The sequence below is a fragment of the Schistocerca americana genome, chromosome 3 (assembly GCF_021461395.2).
Source record: "Schistocerca americana isolate TAMUIC-IGC-003095 chromosome 3, iqSchAmer2.1, whole genome shotgun sequence".
Taxonomy (NCBI): Eukaryota; Metazoa; Arthropoda; class Insecta; order Orthoptera; family Acrididae; genus Schistocerca; species Schistocerca americana.
The window spans coordinates 777,274,213-777,287,022 of record NC_060121.1 but is presented as its reverse complement, the minus strand read 5'-3'; the positions used below and the strand labels follow the sequence as shown (position 1 = coordinate 777,287,022).

The following is a 12,810-nucleotide window of genomic DNA, read 5'->3' as shown; positions in this document are numbered from 1 at the left end:
CCACCTCCTTTGTTGATGAACTACATTTTCTAAGGACTCTCCCAATGAATCTCAACCTGGCACCCACCTTACCAACAATTAATTTTATATGATCATTCCACTTCAAATTGTTCCGTACGCATACTCCCAGACATTTTACAGAAGTAACTGCTACCAGCGTTTGTTCTGCTGTCATATAATCATACAATAAAGGATCCTTTTTTCTATGTATTTGCAATACATTACATTTGTCTATGTTAAGGGTCACTTGCCACTCCCTGCACCAAGTGCCTATCCGCAGCAGATCTTCCTGCATTTCGCTGCAATTTTTTAATGCTGCAACTTCTCTATATACTACAGCATCATCCGCTAAAAGCCGCATGCAACTTCCGACACTATCTTCAAGACCATTTATATATATTGTGAAAAGCAATTGTCCCATAACACTCCCCTGTGGCACGCCAGAGGTTACTCTAATATCTGTAGACATCTACCCATTGAGAACAACATGCTGTGTTCTGTTTGCTAAAAACTCTTCAATGCAGCCACACAGCTAGTCTGATATTCCGTAGGCTCTTACTTTGTTTATCAGGTGACAGTGCAGAACTGTAACGAACGCCTTCTGGAAGTCAAGGAAAATGGCATCTACCTGGGAGCCTGTATCTAATATTTTCTGGGTCTTATGAACAAATAAAGCGAGTTGGGTCTCACACGATCGCTGTTTCCAGAATCCATGTTGATTCCTACAGAGTACATTCTGGATTTCCAGAAATGACTACCCATGCTCTTTTCCAATCATTTGGAACCTTCCATTCCTTTAGAGACACAGTACATGGCTGTTAGAAGGGGGGGGGGGGGGGCCAACTTCTTTCACATACTCTGTGTAGAATCGAATTGGTATCCCGTCAGGTCCAGTGGACTTTCCTCTGTTGAGTGATTTCGGTTGCTTTTCTATTCTTTGGACACTTATTTCGATGTCAGCCATTTTTTCGTTCGTGCAAGGATTTAGAGAAGGAACTGCAGTGCGGTCTTCCTCTGTGAAACAGCTTTGGAAAAAGGTGTTTAGTATTTCAGCTTTATGCGTGTCATCCTCTGTTTCAATGCCATCATCATCCTAGAGTGTCTGGATATGCTGTTTCGATCCACTTACTGATTTAACATAAGACCAGAACTTCCTAGGATTTTCTGTCAGGACGGTACATAGAATTTTACTTTTGAATTAACTGAACGCTTCACGCATAGCCCTCCTTAAGCTAAGTTTGACATCGTTTAGCTTCTGTTTGTCCGAGAGGTTTTGGCTGCGTTTAAATTTGCAGTGAAGCAAATTACAACACAGTAACATAAGAGTAACAGGTTTAGAATACGGATTCTAACCACATTCTTATGTTCACAGGCACCTGAATCACATTTTTCTGTTGCACAATATACCGATAATTTGAAATACCATTGGCAGAAGAATTGGAGAAGTTGCCACAGCGTCCTTACAACTTCTTCATCAGAAGTAAGGTTAGTTTCTAAGTTCATAAAATAATGTAGTGATATCGTTTATGCAAAGTGTGAAATCCCCCCACTCAACTTCTTTCATTACCAGACATATTAGCAGTTTTATAATGTAAATTATATTGTTAGCAATTAAAAGCAGTATAAAAGTTTAATAATTCCATGATTTTCCAGACTCATTTCCCATCTTGATTACTGGCTGCTCTATGTACCTCTCCACATCTAGAAGAGAGAATTGTGAAGATTCAAGACGACTCTTGAGGAACTCACAGCTTAAGAGAGCCATAATTTATAACATAAGTGTGCAAAATCAGTACTGGTATAGTGGGTCACTGAAGTCATTATGTGATTTGAAAGGGATAATAATTAAATGTGAAGTACACCTTATTTAAGTCACCCTTTACCACAGAATTTTCTGCTGTGATAATGACTTGCTAGTGTGTGATATTGATCTGTCCATCTCTCCCACCTTGAAATTGTGGTTGTGATAACAGACTGACCAGCCATGGTCTATGTTAGGTTGGAAGACTGCGTGTTTTAAGGTTGATAATGTGCAAGAGAAAACAGTGGAAAATACTGATCTTGCAGTTAAAAGTTGGCACTAGATCAAGTATTTATGCAATATTTGAAAAATACAGACAAATGTTTAACTACATATTGTACTGTCTGAAAAAAATATCCGCCTTGTGAATACAGTTGTTAAAACATTTGATAAATTTACATAATAGACACCAGATTGCATTTTTAGTAGTTTATGTTCGACATATGTGTGTAATATGCATCAATATACTCATCAGAGCCTTATCCATTACCTGTTTTCTGAAATTACCCTACAGTTTTAGCTTTTATTATGAAAAATATGTTTAAACATGTCAAGAAAATTTCAGGCTACACTATAGGTCTACTTATTAGCACAACCTTTATTTGGCTTTCACACTCATTGGTTGCACCAATTCTCAACCGAGTATAAAATTTGTCCCAGAGCAAATTAGCATCTTGGTTAATTTCTTCGAGCATAAGTACGTAATACATCCATATCATGAGACACAAGGTTCTTAGAACGAAATACGAATGTAGGTCAACAGATGCCATATGGCATCTAATATTAACTGCACTTTTTAGTTGCTACTTGTGACTTGTCACAGAAATCACAGTTAAGACTCGATAGCATGTTGGAAAGAAATACAGTAGTACGAACTTAAGCCATCAGATGGCACATGGTGTTGAATGTTAAATGCCCTTCTTACTATTTGTCACTGAAATCCCAGCTAGACTCCGTAGCATGACGCAAGGTTCACAGAAAGAAGAACAAAATTTGGCCAACAGACGGCACACTGCATTTACTGTTAAACGCTACTTGCGACTCCTAGTTGTGACTGAAATTGTAGTTAGAGTCTGTAAAGTTGTTATTGTGATATTTGTAACAGATACGCGATTTTGGTTCACCCCTATTTCAAGGAGTTTAGAGTTGTAGTGCAGAAGATTTAAGAGCCGTATATTCCAGGTTACTGCATCTGCATTACGTTTAACAGCAGTCAATGAAAAGTAACCAATAGATCCCAAAGTGTCAAATGTTTGGGTGTTTATGTGCTCTTACACAGCAGCCACTGTTGGCTACAGACAGTTTTTTCTACACAGGAATTTACTAAGATATAAAACCTTTCAAAGATATATAGCTTAATCCAAAAAAATAGTGATCGCCAGCAAACTGAACCAAAATAATTAAACACCTTGCAAGATGACAATGTAGTTGTACTGTGGCCATGCTGCTGCTGCTGCTGCTGCTGCTGCTGAAGGTGTGATCTGGCATGCTCAGCCAATTTTGTAGCTGCAGCAAAAGCTCGAGGGCAGCAAGGGCAAGCAAATGCCCTTTCATCCTCCACACCACCATGTGTGCGGCGGTGGGCAGCAAGATGTGAAGAATGAGAGTAGGTCTTGCCACATTCTGAGCAGGAATATGGACGTTCTCCTGTGTGAGTACGTGAATGTTGTGCCAACTTTGATGATTCTGCAAATGCCTATGGAAAGAAGTTAATATGCAAACTTAAGTATCAGTGAGATATGAGAGAGAGAGAGAGAGAGAGAGAGAGAGAGAGAGAGACACACACACACACACACACACACACACACACACACACACACACACACACACACACACACACCCCTCCCTCTCCCCCTCTTAGTACAACACACGTCAGTACATATTACACAGGAGACTGCAATTATGGGCAAGTATTACAAATTGGAAGTAAAACTTGCCATGATAAAATTTAGTGGAGAATAGCCACACAAGGCTGACTCTAAAACTGTTCTGCCAGCTGAGCTACCTGTGAATGTGCACCGCCAAGTGAGACAAAAAATTTAGTGTAATTACTTCTTGACTACTTAACATATTAGGCTCATGCTGCTTAGCTAACCACATATGTTTATACCATAGGGAGAAAGTCTTGAAAAGAGTACTGCATGGACACAGTTCAAGAGTTTACTTGACCCCAAGTTCCATGCTGTAATTTCATTGCCACATCCTGTCAAATCCCTGGGAATAAAACTTATATGATGAATTCCATTAACATATCAGATATTTACTGCTTTGCGATAAACTTGCATGATGCGTACACACAGGGCCTTTTTCTGTCCAACTTTCCTCATGTGGATGAAATTGTAAACTACCGCTTCTGTTTTGCTCTTTTCTGCTGATGGGTAAGCCTGTGAGCCGAACGTATAAATGAAAAATTTTGCACAACGGATTTTACAATGCTAATTTGTCACCCTGACACTTATGCACTCTCCAGAAGGGTAAGTTTATCCTTTGCTCTGTATGTGACATCAAGTAGTCGTATGCAAGTCTGGTTGGTTTCTAACCATATCCTCAGTATATGCTAGAATGTTCAGATGTGCTGACCTGCAAACACTGCCTCCACCAGATGGTTGCAAACATGAAATACACAAATAAAGAGATAATAAAATGAAAAAGGAAAGTACTAGTTATGAAATGATACACTCAGTAGTGTTAAATTCTTTACTGTTCTGCAATTTACTCTATACAAGATTACACAGTACGAGCAACATTTTAGTTCTGCCTATTCACATTTGGCAATCGCTCTGTCTGGCACTGTCCTGTGATATATTCGCAGTCGTTAATTCAAGTGCGGAATACTGACATCAGCTATGGCAATTGCAATTATATTTAGAACTACACTCGCGACTAACAACGTGAAGCCTCAGCATAGAATGAAAACGACACGTGATCAGCAATTTACTTTACTTCCCTAACCGCCGTTGCGAATGTACGACCACTACAGTGATCTAATGCTTATCGCTGCAAAGGTTCTCGCCTCAGCGAGATATAAATTCTACCTCGCCAAAAGCTTCGTAGGCACCTCCACGGCTGCCATGGAACACCAAATGATCCTGAGGCTCTCGCTACAAGTACTCTGTCCCAGTAACAAGGTCGCACACCTCGCCAGAACCAACCTCTCTCGTCGACGCCCCAGGAACCAGTGTTTCAAAGTCGCTACGGTTTTTTGTAGCTCCTGTTCTTTTTTCTTCCCCCCTTTAATGTGCGTGGCCAATCATGTTGTTGGAAGGTGTTCGTTTCTGAGCACCGACCAATCTCAGTTTTGCAATCGACCAAAGCTTCTAGAAGTTTCCAGACTGTTCCAGAAGCTTCCGCTCTGACCGTTAGGAAAACCACCTACATGCCGCCACGCGTTTTGTGAACGAGCCCCTGTGTCTTCTCCTTGTCCTCTGCCACGTGGCTCCTGCTAAGCCACGGTCCACCCACCTGGGGTTTCCAGGAGCTTACGTTTGCTGTTGTCTTCAGCTCTTTAGGCCTGCCTGCCTTGGTTGTGTCTTTCCCGTTCTCCTGCCAGCCTCCCATCTCCGTGCGCTTCACTATCGCCCAACGTGCAGATATTCTGTTACAAATTAAGATCCGTAGTCTATGTCAGTATCATTAATGGTTTCCTGTCTTGATGTTTACTATTAAAGGGTCTTCTTTCTGGAGTGGTAGTTGTAATGTTGCTCAAAATGATGCACCTTACAAAATGCGATTTTGCTTGTATTTTTTCCATTTTGTTTCTTTACATATATTTACTACTGTTTATTTTGCGAGATACAGTTATACATGTACGATTATGATGTATTTAGGAGGAAAACACATAAAATAGACACTGTCATTTGTTGCCTAATAAAACAGGGTGTACCACATAACACTGGTATGCCTCACGTACCAGTTAATCATCTCTAGTCGAATTGCCTGTGAAGTGGCAACACTGCCTCAAACATTGGCTACTTTACACTGTGTATTTTATTTAATGAGCTTGCTAAAAAGCAACGTGTATGCTGACAATCTTCATACAATAGACAATCTTAGATGGAACGTAACTACAGAAATTCACATTCATACTATTATCTATTCATTTTCAGTTAGTTCATTGTTACTTGAATCTCGGGTGTGAGGTGTACTAGTTTTATGTGGAACACACTGTATTATTGTTTCTAGTTTCAGTGTACGCTGCAACACAGTACTGCATAGTAAACAAATGGCATTTCCTTTCTTGTGTGACATGGTTGGATGCTAATCACAGCTCCACTGTAACTTTGTTTCATGAAGTTGCAAGTGGGATTTTGCAAGATGGCAGCCTTCGGGCTATGTGCAAAAGCATGTGTGGGAGCTCACTTACAAGTATTTGAATACATATGGTTATTTTTATTTGTCAAACACCCTGATACCACACAAGTGGAAGCTAGTTGGTAATGGATCAAGTCTTTGCATAGTTTACAGAATGCTGATCAGAAAATTTATAAATGAAGTACACAAATGAATTTACAAAATAAGAAAAATATTGAGACAATATACAAATAAACAACACATTGCAGATAAAACTTCTCAACTACCGCAAGGAGTTCCTGTGTCCTGCAAGAAAACCTTTCAACTTGAGTACTTTGAGTTGATCACTTTTTTTTTTCAATTGTACTGGAAGCCTATTGAAAATGAAATCTACTGTACAGCTGCACACCTTTCTGTACTGCCATAGCAAAGCATTATCTAAGTGCATATCGTTTTTCCATCAAGTGTTCACTAAATGTTTTGCATTTTCTTCTTACGAGTCAATACTGAAGATGATAAATTCCATGATGAAATCTATACATAAGATGGCAGAGTTGGGATTCCAAGGCACCTGAACAATAGCCTACAAGAAGTGATTCTTTAAATTTTCCCGGTGTACTGAATTTTTGATGAGGTTTTGGGATTGCAGCCGGATCATGCCGATTTCTTGCCACAATATTTCGGCTGGCAACCATCCAGCCATCTTCAGGCAAGTGTCTGCCACTCACCTGAAGATGGCGGGATGGTTGCCAGCAGAAATACTGTGGCAAGAAGTCAGCATGATCTGGCTTCAATCTGAAATTTCATCAATAGCCTACAAGAAGTTCACAAACCGACACTACAAATCTGTTGTCTGACTGCCCATTTCCGAGTGTTTCTTATAGTGAAAGAAGCAGCATTCAGTTTCTGCACGAGATCTTGAATGTGATTCAAGACAACTTTCCATGTATCCTCAGTCATAAAATTTCTGTTTGCCCATCTTGGGAAATCAGATTATTTTTAGAAGAATTACATGTCAGAAATTGTGTGTATCGTGTCTTGTTGCAGGTAACAGTTAATCTTTTCTCTGAATGCCAATTGCCAACATTGCTGACTAACCCTTTTCCTTTCAGGCACATGGAAATATGTTCCAAACTTTTGCTACATCCCTACATGTGATTTTTTCCCTAGTTGCAAAAAAGGAAACACATACAGTACACTCAATACATTTTTAAAAATTATGGAATGACTATGACATATAAATTTTAGAACTTTATTATGCAAGGCTCTTTAACAGAAACAAGCATAAAGCATGAAATAAAACAAGCTTATTACTCTTAAACAAGAACATGAAAAAACCGCACAAAGTACAAAGAACACATTTTTTTATGTGCAAACTATGATATACTAATCTCACAAAGCTAATCATGTAAGACACTTGCATAGAAACATAAGAACATAGAATTATGGCTCTTAAGCAGGAACATATAAAATAAACAATAACATCAGAAATGTAAAAAGACAAAATTTAAAACTAGTGAGATACTTGTCCCTGGTGATTTTTGCAAAGTAGATCTATGCATGGAGGAACTATTGACACACACACACACACACACACACACACACACACACACACACACACACACCCCTCACTGTCCATGTCCAGGAGCTGAGACCTATAGTCACATTTTATAGTCTTCAACAGAGAGAATCCAGACTCTCACATGGAAGACACTACAAAGGGCAATAAATAACATATAGCTTTATTCACGACACCCAGATATTCATTTTTATTGAGATCCAAAAAACAGAAAGTATTTTCTATAATTTCTCTTTTTTGAAGCTGTTTAATTCTGCTTTGGATAGGTTTTCCTCATCAGATGCAACCAACCAAACTAAGCCAACAGTCAAGATCAAGGGTAAATATTTTGACTTAGGTATGTGCCCTATAGTGTGTTCCTTTATTTGATTTTTTCCTTCTGTATTCAAGTCACTTTATGTGATAGCTGTAGCTGGAGAAGCTGTTAGATTATTCTCTCCTATGTCAGGGAAAAAAAAAACAACCCCATGAGCTGATTTCATCACTTGAGCATAAGATCGTTTCATGCTGTCCCAGCATACTTGAATTCAAAGCATAAAGTTTGTTGAAAATACTGGAAGAGTTCCCCATCTCAGAACAGCAAATGAGGTTTTTGGGGTTGTTTGGGGGAAGAGACCAAACAGCGAGGCCATCGGTCTCATCAGATTAGGGAAGGAAGTCGGCCGTGCCCTTTCAAAGAAACCATCCCTGCATTTGCCTGGAGCGATTTAGGGAAATCACGGAAAACCTAAATCAGGATGGCCAGACGCGGGATTGAACCGTCGTCCTTCCGAATGCTAGTCCAGTGTGCTAACCACTGCGCCACCTCGCTCGGTAAATGAGGTTTTAGGAGATTCACATTAACCAAACTTATCATCATTAGTTTCACAAAATGCAAGTGTTTGTCTTTTAAAACTCTGGTAAGTATCTTCCCTTTGGAAAGCCAATGGATTTTGCTGTGGAATAACACTACGATCCGCATCCATTTCTTGACAAAGTTTCTCAAACAGTCACGATTTTCAAGGACGAGTTTCTACATTATTGGTAACTGAATCAACCATTTGAATGGCATCACCTAAACCATTTCTGTCGGTAGTCTTCAACATCAGAGATAGTATGTAAAAAGCAATGAGTAGTTATTACTGATGGGTTTTTATTCTGCGCAGAAGTTAGAAGCACCTTTGTATTTTCTCTCATTGTAACTATGCCATCAGTACACATAGCAAAGCAATCCATCAACCTTGAGTCCATTATCTTGAAAGAAACTCTGAACAGCAGCATTTACACTGAAGAGCCAAAGAAACTTACACCTGCCTAATATTGTGTAGGGACCCCACGAGCACGCAGAAGTGCCGCAACATGATGTGGCTTGGATTCTACTAATGTCTGAAGTACTGCTGTAGGGAATTGACACCATGAATCCTGCAGGGCTGTCCATAAATCTGCATGAGCATGAGGGGGTGGAGATCTCCTCTGAACAGCACATTGCAAAGCATTCCAGATATGCTCAATAATGTTCACGTCTGGGGAGTCGGGTGGCCAGCAGAAGTGTTTAACTCTGCAGAGTGTTCCTGGAGCCACTCTATAGGAATTCTAAACATGAGGGGTGTCGCATTGTCCTGCTGGAATTGTCCAAATCTGTTGCAATACACAACGGGCATGAGTGGATGCAGGTGATCACATAGGATGCTTACATAAGTCTCTTCTGTCAGAGTAATATTTTTAAGTACCAGGGGTTCCCTATTACTCCAACTACACGTCCCACACCATTACAGAGCCTCCACCAACTTGAACAGTCCCCTGCCGACATCCAGGGTCCATGGATTCACGAGGTTGTCTCCATACCTGTACATGTCAAGCTGCTCAATACTATTTGAAACGAGACTCATCCTACCAGGCAACATGTTTACAGTCATCAACAGTCCAATATCGGTGTTGGGGGTGCCCAGGCGAGGTGTAAAGTTTTGTGTCGTGCAGTCATCAAGGGATACGAGTGAGCCTTCAATGCCGAAAGCCCATTTCGATGATGTTTCATTGAATGGTTCACAAGCTGACACTTTTTGATGTCCGAGCACTGAAATCTGCAGCAATATGCAGAACCGTTGCACTTCTGTCACACTGAATAATTCTCTTCAGTCATCATCGGTCCCGTTGTTGCAGGGTCTTTTACTGGCCGTAGCAATGTTGGAGATTTGATGTTTTACTGGATTGCTGATACTGATAGTACACTTGTGAAATGGTCGTACAGGAAAATCCCCACTTCATCGCTACCTCGGGATGCTGTGTCCAATCGCTCGTGCGCCGACTATACCATAACATTCAAAATCATTTAAATTTTGATAATCTGCCATTGTAGCAGCAGACTGCGCCAGACACTTCTTGTCTTATATAGGTATTGCTGTCTACAGCGCTGTATTCTGCCTGTTCACCCATCTCTGTATTTGAATATGCATGCCTATATCAGTTTTTTTGGCACTTCAGCGTGTATCAGTTCCAGTGGGGATTGTTTCCGGTTCTCGACAAAACAGGAATTGCTCAATAACTCCTGATTTACACAAAAAAAAAAAAAAAAAAAAAAAAAAAAAAAAAAAAAAAAAAAAACCCCCTCACAAGATAATAATTAAGTGTTTTTAGAAATGTCACTGCTTTCATTTAACTGTAGTGCAAATTACATGTTAAGTTTTCTCTAATGTTACTCTGAATATCAACTAACATGCCCACAATGCAGCGATTAACTATATCATAGAAGTATTTTTGAAATCTATTCCAACTGCTTCCTGTCCCAACCCAGGGACAAAAATCTCTTTACATGCGAGTAAAATAAGCTTGCCGACATGTTGGGGTTTCTGTTTCTTGTCAATCATTTCAGAAATTTTGAATGATGCCAGAAGGACTTCACCTGAGAGTTTAACTCTTATTTCCATCATGACAGAAGATGAATGAATGTACACATATGTTGAAAATACTCTAGTGGTTGTTGATAGATGGTTTTGTTGCCAATGCCTTTTCAGCTTGTTATGTACCATAAACCCATTTGACAACACCACATTACACCAATCATTTTGATGTAGGCTTGCTTGCCTCATCTGTCCACGTAAATTTGAAATTTATATATTCTTTATAGTGACTGTACTGCTGGAGCTTGCTTGATACTGGGTTTACATTTTTCTGGTTATCAGATGACAAAGATAGCACAATTTTTGTTCTCTTTCAAATATTAGTATATTCATCACCACTCTCCTCAGACATAGAAAAGCTGTCAAAGTTGGAGGCTTTCTTTTCCCCCATTACAAGTATAAGTTCAAAAGTAAAGCACACATGCTTGTAAAACACAAACAAAACAATTAGGAAGACTGGGCAAAAAGTATATCAAAGTACAATTCTTAAGCTACAGAGTCATGTATTTCTTTTTCAGCATATGTACTATTATGACTAACACATTTTTCTCAAAGTGTGCCAAGTTTTCTTATTTCATCACTGAAAAATTCTTCAGACTTTTCTCGAATCCAGGACTTGCAGTTGCCTTCATCTCACTGTTTGCGGTGTAATGATTACCCCTGGTGTCTCTCTTGAGTAGAGGGGAAAAATGAATAAAACAAACACAAGACTGAGGATGTAAGGAGGGCTTGGAACCAGCTGAACTTTCATATTTCGCAGAGCCTCCTCAGCTGCACGTAACGTGTGGTCAAGCACTATCAGATTGCCAGATTATTGGTGCTAGGCTGTGTCTAATACAACAAACTTGACGTTGGGGGTTTTAGCGTCTCTATGCACTAAAGAATTTTCCGTTATCCCTTATAACAGACAATCAGTCATGTAAACATGTGGGAGCATCCCAAAACACAATCAGAAGCTTTTCGTCTTTTTTTTCCTTTTTTTTTTTGGTGGGTGGTTCTGTTTTGAACTTTTTCGCCTGAGGAGAAGATGGGTGTCTATATTCAGTGCTCTGCCTATTTATTTATCTACATGTCTAGTTCTGTAGGACCAAATTGAGTGGCAAATCTCCAATGTCCTGGAATGTGTCAGTACATGAAATTACAACATAAAAGTAATAACAGATAAAATAAAACGTTTATGAATCCAAAAAAGTCAAACCATAAGTTTAAGTAAACGCAATAAACAATGTGACATGAGAATTAGCTTAATTTTTCAAGGAACTGCTCGACAGAATAAGAGTGACCCATGACGAGACTCTTCAGTTTTGATTTCAAAGCACGTGGCCTGCTAAGATTTTTGAATTCTTGTGGTAGCAGCAGTATACTACACATCTTTCTGCACAAGAGTTTAGGAAGTGCAATCCAAATCCAGATAGGATTTCTGCCTAGTATTAACTGAGTGAAAGCTGCTAACTCTTGGGAGTAAGCTGACATTGTTAACAAGATACTACAGTAAAGAATTTATATAATGAGAGGCCAATGTCAGAATACCCATACTAGTGAACAGGGGTTTGTAACAACAACAACGCTGTACTAGTGTACATACAATAATTTTTTCTTCTGATTTTCGATAAATTAGTGTAATCGATGTTCTGATTTCATTTCTTTTTTGTTTCATGCCATTATGTTAAAGAAAACTGTAAACAAATTTCGATGTGAATATTAATGTTTATGTCAAATTTCAAGCAATATTGCAATAGAATTGAAGTGTAACAATTGTTGAGACTGTTGTAAGATGTTAAAATTGTAGTTGTGCGTCTGGTCCATGCGTAGGCAATGTATTAGAATATGTAGAATGCAAAACCTTGGGTGAATACCCTGTCTGTAAGGGAGAGGTAAAAGGTGGATGGCAGGCGAGCGCGGGAAAATGCACACAGGCGCTGCACGGTATAACGGGCTCAGCAGTGGTAGTCGGAGTTGGGCATTGGTCTGAGCAACACGTTCTGGATCGAGGAGGCTCTCCCGGAGGACGTAGTTTCATTGAGCCTCGGATATGCCGTTCCGATGCCTATACAGCATGGCAAAATTCCATAGGCACTAAATGTAAAAGTATTGCAACGCTATGAAGAAATAAAGTGCCGATACATCAAGAGCCATAGCTGTGATTGTATGTGTGCCCTGTGCCTCGCCATCTCGCAGCCCGCCAACCGCCACATCGATACAAACAGGTTGAAACTTTTAGTATTGTATTCGTGTGGACCAGTGTTACTTTTATTCCATACTGT

General features: G+C 39.6%; 1 protein-coding gene across 1 annotated transcript in view; it reads right to left on the bottom strand.

Moving 5' to 3' along the window:
- The window catches only part of LOC124606968 (zinc finger protein 239-like), a 97,805-nt gene that overhangs the window by 30,171 nt on the left and 54,824 nt on the right, over window positions 1-12,810 (bottom strand). The window contains exon 4 of the mRNA XM_047139106.1: window positions 3,210-3,497. Coding sequence (XP_046995062.1) covers window positions 3,210-3,497 — 288 coding nt within the window. The remainder of the gene's footprint in view (window positions 1-3,209; window positions 3,498-12,810) is intronic.